This window comes from Plasmodium chabaudi (genome assembly GCF_900002335.3).
Source record: "Plasmodium chabaudi chabaudi strain AS genome assembly, chromosome: 14".
In the NCBI taxonomy this organism is placed as follows: Eukaryota; Apicomplexa; class Aconoidasida; order Haemosporida; family Plasmodiidae; genus Plasmodium; species Plasmodium chabaudi.
In genome coordinates, this window is record NC_030114.2 from 257,724 (window position 1) to 278,396 (window position 20,673).

At 23.4% G+C, this 20,673-nt stretch overlaps 6 protein-coding genes across 6 annotated transcripts; 3 read left to right on the forward strand and 3 right to left on the reverse strand.

The window, feature by feature from the left end:
- Positions 1 to 601: 601 nt before the first annotated feature.
- On the reverse strand, positions 602 to 2,180 carry PCHAS_1406300 (conserved Plasmodium protein, unknown function; the record flags this gene model as incomplete). Its single annotated transcript, XM_737526.1, has 2 exons — positions 602 to 1,440; positions 1,619 to 2,180. The coding sequence occupies 2 exons, from the start codon at positions 2,178 to 2,180 to the stop codon at positions 602 to 604; spliced, it is 1,401 nt and encodes a 466-aa protein (XP_742619.1).
- A 1,848-nt stretch (positions 2,181 to 4,028) lies between these two features.
- Positions 4,029 to 7,628, forward strand: PCHAS_1406400 (conserved Plasmodium protein, unknown function; the record flags this gene model as incomplete). The annotated part of the gene is made up of 1 exon (XM_727214.2): positions 4,029 to 7,628. The coding sequence occupies one exon, from the start codon at positions 4,029 to 4,031 to the stop codon at positions 7,626 to 7,628; it is 3,600 nt and encodes a 1,199-aa protein (XP_732307.2).
- A 925-nt stretch (positions 7,629 to 8,553) lies between these two features.
- On the forward strand, positions 8,554 to 8,973 carry PCHAS_1406500 (conserved Plasmodium protein, unknown function; the record flags this gene model as incomplete). The annotated part of the gene is made up of 1 exon (XM_732143.2): positions 8,554 to 8,973. One exon carries the CDS (start codon positions 8,554 to 8,556, stop codon positions 8,971 to 8,973), a length of 420 nt encoding a protein of 139 aa, XP_737236.2.
- Positions 8,974 to 9,933: 960 nt separating this feature from the next.
- On the reverse strand, positions 9,934 to 11,469 carry PCHAS_1406600 (conserved protein, unknown function; the record flags this gene model as incomplete). Its single annotated transcript, XM_016799547.1, has 1 exon — positions 9,934 to 11,469. One exon carries the CDS (start codon positions 11,467 to 11,469, stop codon positions 9,934 to 9,936), a length of 1,536 nt encoding a protein of 511 aa, XP_016654822.1.
- Positions 11,470 to 13,881: 2,412 nt separating this feature from the next.
- Positions 13,882 to 16,949, forward strand: PCHAS_1406700 (SAM dependent methyltransferase, putative; the record flags this gene model as incomplete). Its single annotated transcript, XM_016799548.1, has 7 exons — positions 13,882 to 14,091; positions 14,257 to 15,786; positions 15,902 to 16,112; positions 16,238 to 16,299; positions 16,454 to 16,557; positions 16,686 to 16,776; positions 16,878 to 16,949. The coding sequence occupies 7 exons, from the start codon at positions 13,882 to 13,884 to the stop codon at positions 16,947 to 16,949; spliced, it is 2,280 nt and encodes a 759-aa protein (XP_016654823.1).
- Positions 16,950 to 17,435: 486 nt separating this feature from the next.
- Positions 17,436 to 18,617, reverse strand: PCHAS_1406800 (26S protease regulatory subunit 10B, putative; the record flags this gene model as incomplete). Its single annotated transcript, XM_737886.2, has 1 exon — positions 17,436 to 18,617. The coding sequence occupies one exon, from the start codon at positions 18,615 to 18,617 to the stop codon at positions 17,436 to 17,438; it is 1,182 nt and encodes a 393-aa protein (XP_742979.2).
- Between the last annotated feature and the right edge of the window lie 2,056 nt (positions 18,618 to 20,673).

A 20,673-nucleotide genomic window follows, 5' to 3' on the forward strand; every position in this document is an offset into this window, starting at 1 on the left:
TAAAAATGTTATACGTGGTTTTAATCTATATATAATTCAAATATTTTTATTCACATTTCTGAAAACGTATTTCTTTATTTTCAATAAAATATATGTAAAGATATATATAGTTGCTTATAAGTACATACTACATGTTGTAGAATTGTTATATGTGTGAATCTTTTAAAGGTAACAAGGGTGTTTTCTTTAAATAAATTACTTCATATTTTAATATCTTTATAATTTATATCAACTCAAACATATAAAATAATTATGCTAATAATTGTATAAACAAAACATCATATAAATTACACCCAAATAATCTGTATTTATGTTCTTGCATAAAACAAATGAGGGATAGGAGTGGAAAAAAAATAATAAAAGTAAAATCTATGGTTAAATAGTGCGAAAATTTATTCGCATAACTTCAGATGTGCTATTATACACAATATAATGAAGTGTGTTTAATCCAAAAGGGTAATTGGGATATATTTAAAAAATTAAATAAATAGGGGGAAATAGCATAACTGCCAAAAATATATGGCTTAATATTTCTTGGAAAATTTTACTGATTTTGAAATATATATCATATATTTACGCATATTCATCTTATATACGAATTTCATTTTTCGTAATAAGACGGTTTTCTATTGAACTTATCCCCCATATGGTGATTGTATGGTTTGCTATTTTTATTCCAATGATTATTAAATGTTCTCTTTCTTGATTCCACAGATTGTGATCTTTCGAATCTTTTGTTATTATAATAATTTGGCGGTGATCGAGAACGGGACGTTCTTTTTTTATATTTATTAAAATGTCCAGGATGCCCATTATTTGAAAAAGAACCATACGGATTATCATAATTCTTTCGACCTTTATCCTCTCTATAATAATAATTGTTGTTATTAGATATATTATTATCATTCCTAAATGAACCAATTTTATTTCTTGGAAACTCATCATATGTTGGTTTTCTAAAGGGTTTTCTTTTATAACTATTCTTATCAATCATACGTTCATTAATATAAGAATATTTATTATAATAATTTTTTATAACATTATTATTTGGCTTATATTTGTTATTAATTGTATTTCTAAATAAACTCCATTTTTCAAATTGTAGCCAAACTCTTAAAGATGATTTTAAATTGTTTTTTGCATCTTCTTCATTTAAATAACACGCTCTAATTAATAATATATTATATCTAGATTTTTCATCTCTGCATGCCAAAGTAACTAAATGCGTCCCTTTATCTGCCCATATATCTGATATTTTGGGAATTTCAAAATTCGAATGTTCTTTTTTTAAAACATCAAAATAATTAGTTAAAAATTCTGATAATTCCTTTACACCCCAATCCAATGGTTTATATCTTCCAAAAACGCAAAGTCGTTTTCTTACTTCCATATCTTTGCAACTTTTTAAATCTTGATCATTTGGCCATTCCATTCCATTATCTAAAAATTATGCAAATAAGGAAATGTATATCGAATTATGCATTATAGGTGTTTAAAAACGAAAATAAATAAGCTCACAAAACAAACATACACGCTTATAAATATATTCTATGCATACATATTAACACAACATAACTATGCTACAAGTACTCAATAATGTTTCTCTTTATTTTCGTACTTTTTGGTGGAGTTAAAGAACGGATCATTATTTTACTGTTATGTTTATTTTCTTCATCACTTCGTTTTCCCCTGTCTGAATTACCATCAGTGCCATATTTGTGTCCCCTTTCGCTATCTTCCATATCATTTTTTTTGTAATATGGTTTAATGGATAAAACTATTTTTTTTTTATCTTTGTCACTTTTTAACTTGCAAATAGACAAATTCTCAATTGTTTCTTTTGATGATCCGTCATGGCAAGCCAAAATTGCTAACGATTCATTTTTTATTAAATATGCATGTTCTATTAATGGGAATTGTATATTTTTATCAATAGCTAGTTTATAAAAATATTCTCGAAAAAACCATAAAATATCATCTTTTGTCCAATAAACTGGAATATTTGTTACGACAACACATAGTTCCCTTTTTATATTTTTATCATCAATATCATATAGCCCAGCATTAATTGGCCATATTATTTTTTTATATATTTTTTTATACTCGCTTCTTATCAATCCATGTTTCCTATTTTCGTAGTATGGTCTACTATCGTAGGCATCTTTTTCAAAATACTTCATTTGATTTAAAAAAAACAAATAATTTTATATTCTATATAATTTACTTTCTAATATACCACATTAGACATATATAATATTTTTTTGAGGATAACTTAAGGCTTTTTATACAAATTTATTTCAAAATTTTTTTTTATTTATTTATCGCTCATTCATGCCTTTTTTTGACAAAAAAAAAACATGCTATATATAAAAGGGGGGGAAATATATTGGAAGTTACATTATACAAATATATATTTTGCGATTATTATAAAAAAATACAAAATTTATATATCTACAATGAAATGTTATATATAAAATATATAACTATTGTATCTTCTTATGAAATGTAAAATAAGCGCAAAAAAAAAAATAATAAAAAGGTATGGAAAAATAAAAAAAATTCACATTTATACCTTTGATTTATTTATCAATATTCTGTATACGTATAATAAAAAAAATAAAAACAAAACAAGCCATTTAAAATTAAGAACTCGCTATTGTAAATGCTAATAAATTTATTCGGTCTCCAACCACCATCAAATATATTATAATTATACGTATTTAATTTTTTTTTTTTTTATTTAATATTAGAATTTATAAGTTCCTCACCAAATTGTATATAATGTATTTTTGTATTTTTTTTTGATGTCATATATGATATATAGTATTCCTTTTGTTGAGCATGCGCATATAATGTATGTTTTGCTTCTATCCTACGACTCATTCATACAATTTTAGCCAATTACGATGGAACAATCAACTTATATACGTACTTTAAATCGCAAATAAAACATGATATACTTTTTTCGCATAAAAAAAAATTGTTCTAAATATAATATCGCAATTTCAATATGACCATCTAATAAGATATTTTTATGATTTTATTATACCATTCAAAATGAAAAAAAATCAACATTTCCCCCCTTTATATATATAGGATTAATTTTGCTTTATTTTTTTTGCAAATATTATTTACTATGTTATTAATAAAGAGATTCCGATGCGCTTTTATGGATATGCATATTTGTATTATCCATATATCTATACAAGTATGTGTGTCCCAATATATTGCTCGATATTGATAAGCATGTTTTATTTTCCCATATTCTAAATATAATAATATGACTAGGAAATTGATTTCTGATTAATTCCGAAAAATTCTTTTTATTATGTATAATTACATAAACAAATGAAAAATATACCAAAATGGTGAAATAATAAAAATGAAAAATATATAAATGGGCAGAAAAAGGTAGACATCTGAACAAATCGAACGGTATTTTTATTTTTTGTGCTAAAAAATTGATTTTTAATTTTAAATAAAATCGTTCGCCTTTTTTTTTAAACTACTTTATACGAATATAAAAAGGTTATGAATTTTTCAATAGTTTGGTAACACCTAAGCAATCAATATTGTAAAAATATAATCGTTCTGTTTGTTCTAATAGTAACTAAAAAAATAATATAATAACGTATTAGTTATTTTGTTCGCTACACACAAACACTTAGCAATTTTTTCCGATATAAATTTTAATAAACTTTGGAAATACTTTTCTTTTCGTTTCGTTTTTATTACGATTTTCCCATTTTCTTTTCTCTTATATGCATTGCCAAAAATGCTTATTTAAAACAAAATGAAAAAAAATAAAATTTAAAAGTAATTATTAATTTTCAAGTGAAAATACAAGTGTAACATTTTAATATTTTTCCTTTTTTGTATGAAAAATTTCGATTACTCTATCTTAATTTTATTTTTTGGCATAGATATATAATGTCTAAATCTACCAATATGCCCTTTTATTTTAATTGAGCATAACCAAAACCATAAAATTTTATAATATCTTAAAAAGAATAAATAAGAAAGAGAGAATGGAAGTTTCATTTGCTCATTCACCATTAGCAAAAGATGAAAATACACAGTTAGTCAAGCATCCAATTAATATTAAAAAAAATAATAAAAATAATAAAATTTTATTTTATTTAAAATATGAATCAAAAATTAATTCTCTTTTACAAAATGGAACAGAAATAAAACAAATTCCCATTTCAAAAATAGGAGACCATATTAAAGTATACAATAATAATGATTATGCTAATGATGAAGAAAAGACACACCCATATCATGGAAGCTCGCTTTATTCCAATTCTTCAGAAAATTATAATAAAAACATTAATGTACAAAATTTTAAAAGCATATCCATTAAACCAGAAATATTGTCTTATAGCAATATTATGAAATCGCCTCCAGGGAAAAAAAAACAACTAAGACCAGATAAATCAATCATTTTGAATAAAATCATAAAAAACAATAAGCATGAAGTAAATAAATTCAAAAATTCTTATCTATCTCCTATAAATTGTAATAGCCATTGTTTTATAGAAAATAAAAAACAATACATGCATTCTTCTGAAAATATATCATCAAATATAAGCACTATAAGATCGAGCAGCAAAAATAATTGCATTGATGTGAAATCTAATATATTTGAAAATGAATTAAAACAAAAATATTATTGTTTGGATAAAGGTGCAACACATGTGCCTATCCCAAAAGACGAACCGAATTTGATAAAAAAATGTCGTGATATTAAAAATAATAGAAATTATATAGAGGAATCCGATTCAATTTCTAAAAATTTATTACAAATATATAAACATCGATATCTTCAAAATATTTCTAAAAGTAGTATAATAAAACCATCTTACAGATATAGTGAACAATCAAGCATAGACAAATGTGACCTTAACCTATCTAATATTAATTCAAAGAATGTAAACAAAATTATCAATAAAGAATATTATACAGGTGATATAATAAAAAATAATTTGAACCAAAAGCATGAGCTCAATGCAAATATTATTAGTATTCGTGGCAATGTTAAATATTCAAATATTTTACATTCACAGCAAAATAATACAAGCGAGGATAAAAAAAATTTGTCTTTTCAAAATGCTAACCAAAATAATAACATAAAAAACGTCAGCAGTGTACACATAATTCAAAAAGATGCAAAATCATTTATTAATAGTTATAATATAAACAAAAAGGATGCTAAATTAGCATCAAACAATTCTGAAAAAAACGATAATGAATACCCCAACATAAACACATTTTCACTTTACCCAAGTTTCAATAGAAAGATTAAAAAGATTGCAAAAAAAAAAAAAAAAATACGCAATCAGTCTATAGAAAAATCAAACAGTATTCAAATATCAGATTCCTATTTTGAAATAGACATGCATAGAAAGGAACACGAAGAATCTATAGATACATTAAAAAAAATACATCAAGAAAAACAAAATGATATAAAAAATATTTTAATTGAAGAATTAAAAAATGATATATATACCACCATTTTCGAAAGAAAACAAGATTTAACTAAATTAGAAAATACAATTAACGAAAAAAGCAACCTAAAAAATATATCCCATTTTAATATTGACACAAAAACGATAGAAGATCAAAATGATAATAATGCATTAAACCCAGATAATTTAAAATTAAAACACATAGACAACGACCCAAGTGAAATAATCGATTTAGAAGAAAAAGAAGCAAAAAATGAGCATAACAATTGTAGTAACATAAATAAAAATAACTCCAAAATTAATAATATAACAGATGCGTTAAATGCAAATCCTAATAATTCTCAAAATGATATTATAAAAGAAAAGGAAGTGCAAGAGGACATACAAAAAGAGGTAAACAAAAATGAAGGCATTTCAAAAAATGAGAAAAATAATAGCCATTATGACGTTTTTCATAATAAAAAGAATATTGCGAAAAATAAATCAAAAATAATAATTCAAAAACGTGACAAACTAAACTCAAAAGAATATATTTCAATAAAAATAGAAAACAATAAATCATGTAGAAAAGATCATACAGAAAAAAGGTATATAGCTCTAAATAAAAATGAAAAAGGTATAATGCCAAATCACATTGTATATTTCCAGAGCAATGAAAATATTGCTAAATCCTATTCAAGTTATAGTACATTAATTAAACAAAAAAATTTTGAAACAGATAAATACAATTATAATAGTGAACCATATTCACCTGACCTGAATAATTACACTAATAATGCCAAAAATGAAATAAATAAAACAGAAATAAAAATATTTTTTCCTGTCTTTTTTTTCGTCCACAAAAATGAAATATATGTAAATGAAAACATTTCAATATACACGAATATAGCTGATAATATAAACCAAACTATATCCAATATTTTAAAATATCAAAAAATATCTTTTTTATTTCATATTATTCTTTACACTTTAAATATGTTTTCATTTTATAAATTATTAAAAAATGCAACACCATTTGAAGGCAATAATAATATTGCAAAAACAACAACATGTGTTATGTATCTTATTATTGTAGAGTTGTATATATTCCTTTTAAATAATATTTATTACCTTTTCATTAAACGTCATATACGAGAAATTATTTTTTCTCTTGATAAAGCCAATTTAGTTTATGCCTTAGATAAGGCATTTCCACAATACACTTCCATTTTTAAACAAATATTTTTGTCTGCAAACAAAAATATATATAATTTATTTTTTCACGAAATACAAAAATATGAAAATAATCAAGAACAAATTAACATTATACAATATATAAAAAGCATACAAAATAGTAACTATAAAGTTAAGAATAAACAAAAGGTTAATTCCAAAGATAATGAAGAATATAATCAAAATGATAGCAATACCTTCAATATAAATGAACTATATAACAACTCAAATAATAATAAACTACCTTTGCATTATATATGCAATGTTTCAAATGTTATGAACAAAAAAGAGGTAGACGAAGGGGACCTAACGAATATGTTAAGCCGAAATAAAGATAATGATAAAGTAAATAATAATAGTCTCTATTTTAATATATCATCCCCATACAGAAAAAAGGAAACGATGAACACTCACAATGCCCATTCAAATAGAAAAGATATAAGCACAAATGCGTATGTATATAACAGTATCGATACAGATAAAAACTATAATTCTTCACAATTTAATGATACAGCTAGGCATGAATTAATGAAACAAAACAATAATATTGAGCAAATTTATTTCAATACAAAACTTGAAAAGAAAAATTCAACCAACGAAAATATAAAAGATCTCATATTTTTAATATTAAAAAAACAAAAAAAACAAAACCTGAATAAATTTTTATCCCTAAAATTAAGGAAATACAATAATTATTTAATTATCATTATTATGTCTTTATTGATCTATAGTATATATTTTTTTCAAAATGGAAACCCTTTTAATTACCCTATACAATCAAATACACCCTTTTTCCTTCTCTTATCATTTATTATACTTTTTCAACTTATCTTATGCATAATCCTAGAAATTAAAACCATTTTTATTAAAAAAATTAACAAATTTTTAAATAGCCGAATTAAAAATTTAGATTATGAAATGAATACCTATTATTGTTGTCTACACTAACCCTTATGTGAATGATCATATATTTAGTTACACTGAACAGAAAATAGAAGATGTAATTATTCTTAGTAATTTTATTGATGCCAAATTATGCCCATCAAAAATATGTTAGTTTGGGAACTTTGCCAATATATTCATAATGTATATGCCATTAAAATTGCAGCATATATAATATATTTTTGGTGCTACTAATATGGCATATCAAGCCTACCAGCAATTAATTCGTGTTTATGTTTTATCTTTAAAGATAAAATAAAAACGAGGGGCCAATAAACAACACACATTGTTTCTCATTTTTTTGTATTTGTTGGCGTTTTACTTTTGTTAAGATTTTTATTTATTTTATTAAATTTTTTTGCTATTTTATTTGTTTTCTTTTTTTTCGAACAATTTTCACAAATATAACTTATTTTTTTTACATCATAAAATGTGTTTTTAAGAAAACCTTAAATAATTATTTTTGCCCGTTTGCCCAGCAAATAATTTGGTGATTTTACTTTTTTATAAGGCAATAGTTTACTGTAACAATTTATATAATTTTAGTATCTTATGTGGGAAGCTGCTTCCCCGATATTTTCAAATAATCATATATAAATAAATATGTATATACCAAAAAATTGCTTACGCTATTATGCATATTTATTCTCTATACCTTTGCTATATATTATTATTTTATATATTTATCGATATTTTCTTTTATTCATTATTATTATTTTTACTTCTTCCAGTTAAAATGTATTGTGTGAAATCAAATAACCTATAAGAGGGCGCTAATTCCATATATATAAATATGACATAATTAAGTGATTTCTTAGTATACACAGTTTTGGTATTTTTCCTTTTTCACAGCAAATAGAAAAGTGTGAACCATATATAAATATACGTAATTTTTTCTCCCTTTTTTGTATCAATATATATTTGTGTAAATATGTATCCACCGTTTTTTAGTTTGGTGAAGAATAATTTAAATTTTTCGAAAATATCAATTAACATAAAAAATAAAAACCTATCTAATTTTCTTAAGTTCAAAATTAATGAAAATATAATCGATGATAAAATCAATGTAAAACCACAAGTAAAATTAAATAGGATAAAACAATCCTGTGCCCCCTTAAATTGTCTTGTAACGAATATCTCAACAAATAAAAATAAGCCAGCTCAAGTATACAACTTATTTAACAGTTATATTTATATTCCAGATAACAAATACAATAACGATATATGCAAAGTAGATACATCAAGGAAAGTACTATACTTTAAATGGAAAGCCAGGAAATCATATAAAAAACGGGTCCTTAATTTACCATCAACTAAATCACGAAGAAGATATGCGCAAAAAAATAGATAATAGAGGTCATGCATTTGGAAAATAATATATCCCTAATTCAATTTACTCAAATATATATTATTGCATATTTAAGGGAAAGCCCAATTAACCATACACTGCACACACTTATATGGTTAATTTTAAAAATAACATAATATTGTCCTTATTTACTACGTCACATTAAATTGCATTTGTATGCTTTTTTTATTTTTTATGTTTTACTTATTTTTTCGTTGTCATATCAAATAAAATTCACATATAACCCCTTCATAAAGGCCATAATTTGAAAAACAAAAAATATTTATTTTAACAATCAATTTGTGTTTTGTTAAAAATTATTACAATAAAAAAAGAAAAAAAGGAAATGAAAAAAAAAATTCATAATATTAACTCATATATATAATCTATATGTGTATATGTATAAACACGTTATACTTTAAAATGCATTCTTTAAAAAAAATTATATATGGTGAAAGTATGCAAAAAAAGTCATTTATAAAAAATATATATATTAAATATTATTAATAAACAGAAACATGAAAATGTGTGATGCATATCCCACATGAATGTGAGGAACATACATGTAAGATATATTAATAAGAGGGTAATTAAATAGAAAAATGATAAATTTAATTTTTAAAATATAAATTGATAAGCCATATATATTTGCAATTTCATCTTCTCCCCACGAAATATACATATTTACAATATGCGTTTGCCTAGAACTTCAATTCTTGTAATGCATATTTTTTTAGTCTTCCATATAAAACAAAAATAATATTATATATTGCAAATTACACATATATAATACTAGACATACTCTTGTTATTACTTTCCTCCCTTTTTGATAAATACCATATTTTCTTTGCACAATTAAATATTACATATTCCTTTCTTATTTGACATTAAATTGAATTCATAACATTTGTTATTATTCACTTTCTACATCTTCCAAATAACAGATAAAAAAATATATTGCCTTCAAAAATTCAGAGAGCTCATTTTTGATTTTAAGGGTATATATCGAAGGAAATCGAAAATATTAAATCCCTTTAGAATTCTTTTAATTATTAAACTATACTCTGCTTGTGATGCTTCATGTATATTTGCATGCATTCCATTTTTAAATATATAAATATTTTTTAACGATACTAACCTGTTTTGCTTTACTTCAGATGATAATATATCCACTAAAGAAATGTTATCGTTAACCGAGTGTAAAATGTATATGTTCGATGGGTTGATATCATTTTCATTTAATAGTTTATTAAAATTGAAATCATATAAATGCCCTTTTAATTGATTATTTAATAGCCACATGAAAAAAGACATAAGGTAGCTCAATACATTTCTTTTATCATACATATTACTTCCATCAGCATTTAACAGTGCTTTTTCGGCGTTTATTTTTTTTTCAATATCATTTAATTTAAAGTGAACATTAATTGTTCGGTGTAAATTTAATATTGGCGAATCAAATATATACTTGTCTATATAAATTACATTATCATTATTAATGGCGGGAGTTTTATTATCCCCCTTGCTCTTGGTATTGCTATTATTAGCTTTATTAGCATTGGTGTTTTCGGTGTTACTTCCTGCATTTTCTTGACTAGCATTTGTTTTTTTGTCGTTACTATACGGTATAATATTTCCCATTAAATTCGTCTTTGACTTACTCACGATTTTATTTTTATAACGTTTTGATAATAAAAGAACAAGAAGATTTGTTGATGATTGGGTGTATACATTTACTTCATTTAATGACATGTTATCTTTAAAATGCCTTAATATGTTATATATATCCTCAACTCCTCTTTCGTTGAAATTTTTCATATCTGGTATAAATATATTAGTATCATTATGGACATTCAATTTCTTTAATATGTTTAAAAAGAATAAACAGGCCTGTCTGTTACTATTGTATCCGTGTAACAATAAAAATAACTTATTTGTTTTTTTATTTGATCTTATTAACCAACCTTTAATGCCATTAGTATTTGGTATTTCTATTTCCTCATATTTCAAATTATAAATAGCAGGTGAAGCATTCTCCTTTAAGTTATAATTATTTAATATAAATGGGTCATCAATTTGGCCAACTAATGCATCGCAATTAATATTTATTATATAGAGGAGGAAAAATATAAAATATTTTTTTAAAAATACATTCTTTATATACAAAAATATTTTATTAATAACATCGTGAAATGTCTTCTGTAATATATTCTTACTCGTATTTAAACATTTAAAAACTTCCTGTTTCATAATTTGGGTATTCGAATCATACAAGGTGTCTTGTATGTATCTATAACATTTGTTTTTTTTTCCATTTTTCTCGATATATGAAAAAAAATAGTTGTTTAACTTGTTTCCTTTTCTGTATAATGATGCAAGTCGACTTTTCAATACACTATTTATATCAAATATTACCGAATCATTTGAATATATTTTAACACCTATGTTTTCCTTAATAAATAATATGATTAGGAAAAAAAATATATGAAATAATTTCATTTTTTGAAATAAAAATTTAAATGGTCACAATACCTACACACAAACTTACACAAAAATGTATATACACATATATTTATTTATATTTTTATACATATTTATATGTTTTTACACCCCAAAAAAATTATAAAATAAAGTGTAATGGAATAAAAGCCATAAAAAAAAAATGAAATTCTGTGTTAGGAAAAAAAATAATACGCAAAGGTTATCATATATCCTCGGCTTTATTCTTGGAGGGGGAGAGGGGTGAAAAAAATTAACAAAATGAAAGCCAAGGATGTTTACTTTACAAAAAGCATCTTGTATTTGTTTTTTCTTGTGACAAATTAATATAAAAAATAAACATACAAAAAGTATAATGAATAAAATTTTTTATTATTATCATTATAAATGATAATATGAAAGTTTAAAAAAATGGAAAACACTAAGGAAAACGCAAATAAAAATTAAATAAAAAATAATTACAAAATAGTGTTACATGCTTAGGTCACATAAATATTAATTTCTCAGTGTTGATATAAACATAACTATTATATATATATGTAATTAATAAACATATGGTAAATTATGAAATAAGGATATAAATTCATACAATATATCAATTGGCATAGCATATACGAAATTTGGTATATCAATAGCGCTTATTCTGAATAAGCATGTTAATTTTAGTGGAAAAATACTTTAATATGACATGTGTTCAATTATATTATCAAAAATAAAAAGGAAATGGAAATACACTTTATAAAAAAAAGTGAAAGAAAAAATCAGAAAAAAATATTATATATGCAATGTATAATTATTTATAAGTATATGACATTTTTAATAAGGCGTTGCTAAAATTATTTTATTTCCATCAATAATACTTAAAAGAAAAAAATGTATAATATCCCTTTAAATATTAGATGAGTATAAAAAAAAAATAATAATAAAATAATAAAGAAGCAAATTTTATTACTAATTTGCTATATATAAAAATGTAAGATTAATATTGCTACTAGAAATGGAAAAATCAAAAGGAAGAAAGGTATACCAAAAAATAAACAAAAATATACGATATAAACGGAAATAAATGGAAAAGTAAACCGAAATATATACACTTATAAGCCAAAAAAGAAAACTAAAAGAGATATATATATTACACACAATTTTAATTTACTAGCTATTTTTTTAAATGTTTTTTCTTTATTATTTTTTAAATTACATACTTTCATTTTTTCTCCTATTTTTTTCAAATTTTCTTAAATTAAGAGATATATACTAAATTTACAATAGTTAAAAAGTTGCATAACGACTAAATTAAAAGAAAAACAAGACATATGCATTATATTTATTATTTATTTGTTACGTATTAGTGCGTAAATATGTGTGTAAAATAGGTTAATTTCTTCCGCGATATTAATGAAAAATTATATCTTTTACACCTTTGCAAGAGTTGTAATTTATATTTTATTCACAACTTAAGATATAATAATATATAAATACTATTTTTTAAGTAAATAAAAAAAGCACGCCAAATTTAATTTAGTATCTTATATATTATAACCATGCACACCCATATGCAAATACATTTATTTCATAGTGGATCTTAGTATAGCAACTCTTCGCTTATTCACACCATCGAAAAATGTATAATTAATATGTTTTTATTAATATTAAAAAGGCTACAATTAAAAAGAAAAAATAACATTATTAATTGTATAAATTAATTGTATAACTGCTCTTTAGCTTGCATTGTTTAAAATATAATTCATGCGAATATATGAAACTCTAATGTTTTATCTCCAAGGTTGGTTCTCTGGTATTCAATTAAGGAACAAATCGTAATTAAAATAGAAACACATTACTTTATCCTATTCCAATTAAAATTCATACAGCTATTTATAATTTCCTTTTTCTTATAATTAGCAATGTTGTATACTTACTATTTCACAATATAATTTCCCTCAGTGCGTAACAATAAATTATTCGCTTGGTCATCATAACGGATATTTTTTTTCTATAAAAAAATAATAATTAAAAATATAAATAATAAATATTTATACTATTTATTTAACATTTTATAACAATTTTTCAATTTGGATCTTATATGTTTATTTTTTCTTCATTTTTTCCATGAATATAATTTTTGATAATATGGTGAATCACTAATTTAAAGTATGTGTATAAAAAGCTGATTATTTATCAATATGAATGTTGCTATGGAGCCAATGGTTAATATGTGATACTACGATGTTGTATTATCAACTTATTACATAAAAATAGATGGAAATCTTATAAACGCCCTGGAAAAAAATATATATTAAATTATATTTTTAGCTAGAATTACATTGCCGTACTTATACATCATCGTTTAGAACCCTATTATTTTGCCATAATGGGTAAACGCAATACAGTTACTCGAATACAGGAAGCATAATGTATAGCATACGTTATAACAAACTTTTTATTTATAATAAGTTTAAATCAAATCCCCTTAATTTCAATATTATTAAAAGACAAATCAGTGATATATGTGAAACAAAAATAATACCAATTAATAAAAGTAAAGAATATGACAAATTGAAAATATATAGAAATAACATATATAACGACATATATGAAAATCAAATTATTCAAGGTGTAAAGGTTCGTACTGTTTTATAGAAAATAAACAAGTTATTATACAAAAAAAAATGTATATATAGCATGCTTCTATACTTTTTTAAAATACCGTCTTTTATGTATACCTTGTATGTCATTTTTCATTATAATCCATACCATTTTATACACTTCCATTCAACACCATTACAGGTACATAATCTTGACCCACATGGATATGGTGAAATAGCCCTATATGTTACTAAACAATATTTCTTACTTTTTCTAAAGTTTTTTTTATTAATACCTGATGAGCAGGTTAATTTAAAAGTATTAGATATAAATAAAAAAAAAAAAAAAATAACATTCCAAGTTCTTTGCAAAAATAAAAAAAGTAAATATGAAATAATACCTGAATGTGAACACTTTTCTAAATGTGGAGGATGTATGTATCAACACATTAATTATGACTTTGAAAGAAAATTGAAAAAAGATTTATTAATTAGTTTATGCTTAAAATATAAGATAAATATATTAATTAGTAACAAAAATTATTTGCAAGATGATCATCACTTCGTTAAAGAAGGTGAAAAAAATGATGAAGACTTTGTTACAATTTCCGAAATAAAACAAGAGTATATGTCTAACGATTTGGACAATGAACAAGGAGAAGAACATTCTCTTAATAATAACTCGCAGATAGATCAAAATTATAGTGACTCACATATATACTATAATAGTAATACTGGAGATTCCGATATATATGAAAATAATAACAACCAGATTAATAAAAGACATGAGCATACCAAAATATATGACATTATACATTCAGATTGTTATCATTACAGAAATAAATCAACATTTCATTTTTCAGTTACTGATAAATTATCAATAGGCTTTTATAAAAGACATAGTTATGAAATTTGTGACATAAATGAATGCTATATTCAAGATAAGCAAATACAAAAAATATATGAAGACATTAAAAACGAAATAATTGATAGTTTTAAAAAAAATAATATATATATAGTTAACAAAATAAATAATAATGGATATTTAAAATCTGTCGATATAAAATATAGTGTATGTAATTCTGAAAATCAAATTTTAATAAATTTTATTGGATCCTCATTAACTGATAAAGCAAAAAAAAACATGATTAATATTGCAAATAATCTAGCTATAAAAAACAAATCCATTAAAGGGATATTGTACAATATAGAAACTAATAAGTTAAAACAAATAAAAAAGGAAATTACATTATTTGGACAAAATTATATTCACCATACATATAATAATTATACATATAAATTAGGAGCTAATACATTTTTTCAACCAAATCAATATTTAAATGAATATATTATTCAAATTGTTTTTAAATTAATTCAAAATTATAAAATAAATTCTCAGACACAATGTGTATTTGACTTATTTTGTGGTATCGGTTTTTACTCCTTACCACTTTCAAGCATGTTTAATCATGTTATTAGTGCCGATTATTCTATTGAGAATATTAAAAATTTAGAAGAAAATATCAAATTAAATAATATACAAAATATAAAACCTATTCATATTAATCTATTTAATCCTAATGATTTGAAACAAATAAATTTGCACATACGACGATATATAGTTAATATCATCAAAAATAAAAACCACGACCTTTATAGCAATATCAAAACAAAAATTGATGCTCAATATGCATCTATCGATAACGAAAATGAATTCATGGAAAATCTACAGGTTTAACAAAGATTAATATGCTTACAACATATAAAAATATTCACATATTTATTAATATATACATTTATGTGCATATTCACATACAATAATGTATAATTCCTCTTTCCACTTGCAGAAATCAAATTCCCCTTATACTAGCTTACCAAAGTTTGTTTATCAAACTTTAATAGAATGGGAATCGAAAGAATTAAACAAAAATACCCCTAACGATATTGATAAAAACTTCTACAAAAATTTGACCAATGCGACCTCTCAAGATTTAAAGGATCACAAATCTGATACATTCTCTTCAAATGAGATAAGCAATGGAGATATCTCATCAAATGGTAATCAACTAAAAAGATAAACTATAAAATACAAATGATATAATGATCAATTTATCATTTTAAAACATATAATATTGCTTATTCCGCCTTTATCGATATTTTTACAACATTTTTCTAAAAAACAGATTTTGTTATATCAATTCCTGATCTTATTATTATTAATCCCCCTCGAAAAGGATGCGAAAAGGTAAGAATGCAACCAAATACGAAGAAAAAGAGTATGCTATATATATCTATGCATACATAATACATTATGCTGTTGATATGTCATGAAAATAAAACTATATAGAAAAACGATACATATTCATGTATTTTTTATTCTCTATCCATCCGTAACCTAGTTATTCCGAAGATGGCTGCGAGGAATATGTTCTAGATTTATTATTTACATATCATGCAATGTAAATAGCCAGTTAAGGGATATTAACCATTTAATAAGTTTGGGGTACTAAAAAAGATTACACACATATATATTTTACACCAATTTTTGGCCATGTTACAAAGCCAAAATAAGAATATTATATACACAATTACCCCCCAATAAATAATATTTTACTTATCCATTTTTTTCAGCTATATATTGAAAGAAATGATCCCTATTGATACATTTCCAAGAACACAACACTTTGAGCTAATTGCATTATTAGAATTTGATTATAATAAGGTTAGAATAAACCTTTTAATATGATTGATGATCTATATATGACTATGTGCATATTTACAAATGTATACATCTTTATATATTTATTTGAATATTTTTTGTAGAAAGTTGACAATGAAAAAAAGAAGATAATGGAACTTGAATTACATGAAATTAAAAAAAAAAAAGTTAGCTAATTTTTTTGTTCAGCTTTTAAGAATATATATACATACATATGCGCATTTATACATACTCATATATGCAGATATATATTTAAACTTATTCATATAGCACTTCAATGGAAATATTATTTAAACAAAGATGCTTTAATTGATAAATGAAATAAATATATTTTCTATTTCTAATAAACATAAAAAAACGCACACACATGATATATGTTAAGAAAGCAACTAGCTACACAATAAAGCTTTTCGAATATATTTAAATAAATTCATACATACGTCCACACATATGTATATATATTTTTTTTGCATATAATGTTTAAAAATCTTTATGCTTTAAAACTTTGAAACAACTGCTATTATGTTTAAAAATATTGTTTTAATTTGTTTTCATAAAATAACAACTCTGTTAATTCAAAAATTTACAAAAATTGTTATAATAAAAGCAGCTTATCCATTAATTTGTTTACGCAATTAAAAGATTATCTCTTTTTTTTGCTTTTATATTTTTTCATATTCTAATTTTCCTTCTAATTTTTTAGCTTCGTTAATTTTTCGAGCAGCTTTATAAAAATCTTCTTCAATAACATAATCACGCATAGCCCTGATAGCAAACATTCCTGCTTCAGTACATACATTTCTTAAATCAGCTCCATTAAAACCATCACATAATCGGCAAACAGACTCATAATCTATATCCCCCATTTTAGTCATTTTATTTGCATGTATTTTCAAAATTTCAATTCTTGCGGTTTCATTTGGTAAAGGAATTTCAATTTTTCTATCTAATCTTCCAGGTCTAACCAAAGCAGGATCTAATACATCAGGCCTATTAGTAGCCATAATAATTTTAACATTTCCCAATTCTTCAAAACCATCTAAATGATTTAATAATTCCATAAGTGTTCTTTGAATTTCTCTATCAGCAGAAGTACCTTGAGAAAATCTTCGTCCACCAATGGCATCAATTTCATCCATAAATATAATACATGGTTGGTGTTCTTTAGCATATGTAAACATTTCTCTAATAATTCTAGCACTTTCACCAATGTATTTATCAACGATAGATGAAACAACTATTCTCATAAAATTACAATTAATATTAGAAGCCATAGCTCTTGCTAATAATGTTTTTCCTGTTCCTGGTGGACCATATAATAAAACACCTTTTGGAGTTTTAATTCCTACCCTTTTAAATAAAAATGGATTTAATATTGGTAATTCAACTACCTCTCTCATTTGCCTTATTTGCTCACTTAATCCACCTATTTGATTATAATTTACTTTATTTGTACTATTCTCACTCTTATCTATATCACTTATCATATTAAATACTAATGGATCCACTTCACAAGGTAATCTTTTCATTACTGTTAATGTTGTCATATCTAGTGATACTCTTGTACCAATTTCTAATTTACTTTTATTTATTTTTGATTTACACCCTACTACATATCTGGGCCCACTTGATGCTTTCACAATAAACTTATCATCTTCTAATTGTTTTAACACTTGTCCTATTATTTGCCCTACACTTTGTAAGGCTTTTAAATTATCTTCTGTTTTTTCATATTTTTTATTCAATTCTTTTATATCTAACCTTAATTTTTTTACTTTACTTTCGATTTCTCTATGTTCTATTACCTTTTTCACATATAATCTTACGCTCTCTTTATTATCCATCCTGCACACACATGAAAAAAATAAATAAAAAATAATAAAAAGAATAAAAGTTTATAATTCTAATTATTGCTACCCTTAACAGAGTACAATGAATATATTATATCTGCAAACCCATAAACTATTTACATAAATATTGTTAATTCGTGCTACGCATACATATAATAATCACTTTTCACAATGCGTAATATAAAAACTCATTTCCTTAACAACATAAAATACTGCATACTCCTAAATATACACATATATTAATCTTTAATATTATACCTTCCACACTATTTTTTTGTTTGTTTTTTGCGGTTCCTTGGTTTTTAATCATTAAAAAAAATACAATATGTTTTTTTTTCTACTTATATTGTATCTTTTCCTTTTAGTCATATATATTTTTTTATTTTTTGATTGTATCATTTATATTTTGCAGTTATTTTATTTTCGCAATTAAATCATTTATTTTTGTACTATGTCACTTATTTTTTGTAATGCATATCATCACTTATTTTGGAGATTATAAAATAAAAAATATGTTATATATGTTTATATATTTTTTTTTCAATATAAGCACAATATCTTGTAGTTTCTAGAATTAGAAAAAAAAAATTCGTCATCAATTATGTATATATTATTCATAAGATTCATATATGCGCATTATATGTGTGTCATGTATCCACGATACATTACATGGCTTAAAAAACTATAATTTATAGTTTTGTGCTAAAAAGGATGACACAATTATCATTTTTTTATTTTAAAACGCTATTTTCAATATTATAAATGTAGTTTATTCGAAATATATATTTTTTTTAATTCCTGATTTATGTAATATTTTTTATAAATAGTGTATATTATGTTTGCAAAAATGTTTAATATGAAGTTATATTATGTCGGGGATTTTTTTATATAATGCCAATCAATAATTATTCATAAATGGTACTTTACATTTGTATTATTTTTATTACATAACACCTATTATTTTGTTTACTATTCATATTATTTTATTTAGGATTTTTTTCGCTATATAAAAAATAGGTACATGTAATTAAGAACAATAAAAAATCCGAAAGGGAGCCAACAAAATATATATATAACCATAAGACAAAATAAAACGAAAAATAGCAAGTTACCAACCATTCTAGCATATTATAACCAATTAAAAAAATAGAACATTCTTAAAATTATTTTCATACTTTGTTATCGTTCCCATTTACATAAGATATTACCATTCTTCCATCTCCCATATATAATACTTTATAAAATAAGTTACACCATTCTTATGGAACGTCCAAAACCACTTTAAAAAAGTAGGCAAAAACAATAAATTAGACACACCAAAAGAAATAAAAAAACATCTTGAGAGCAAATTATAAAAATTTATAATCTATTTAATCCTTAATTCATGTACTACCATTTTCTTATGTGGAAATACACATTATTCTAAACTTTTTTACGCACAAAAAATTGTGTACTTATATATATGGGTCTTTATTCCATCCTTTAATATGTTTTTTTCGAAATTGGAATTCATATGGAATGTGTAGAAAAGCCATTTATTTATAAATAAATAGCGTTTACTATTTTGAAGTGTATGCCATATAAGCAATTTCTTATAATACTTTTTAATAGGCGAAATTATTATATGCCACTCCCCATTTTTAATTAAAACACAACATAGTTTATATGTATCGATAAAATGAATGCTTTTATTTTTCATTTTTTTAAAATCAGTTCATTATAGTAAACATGGCAAATACCACACATTTCTACTATTTTTTATTTAATGCTTATAAATATAGGGAATGGCATTGTGAAATCCTATTTTGTGGTGAAATGCAATGGGCATGGTTCTACATGGTTAGCCATAAATAAAATGCTTACTTCTTAACACTTACAATGCCATTACTAACATTAAAAATAACATTAAATCTATTAAATAGCTTAATTTTAGCAGCTAGTGGGGAATTGCATTTGTTCTATACTTATTAAAAATAAGCTTAAAAGGAAAACATAAAAAAAAAATAATCATTTTTTATTGTCTCCTTTCATAGAATCGTTTAAAGCTATA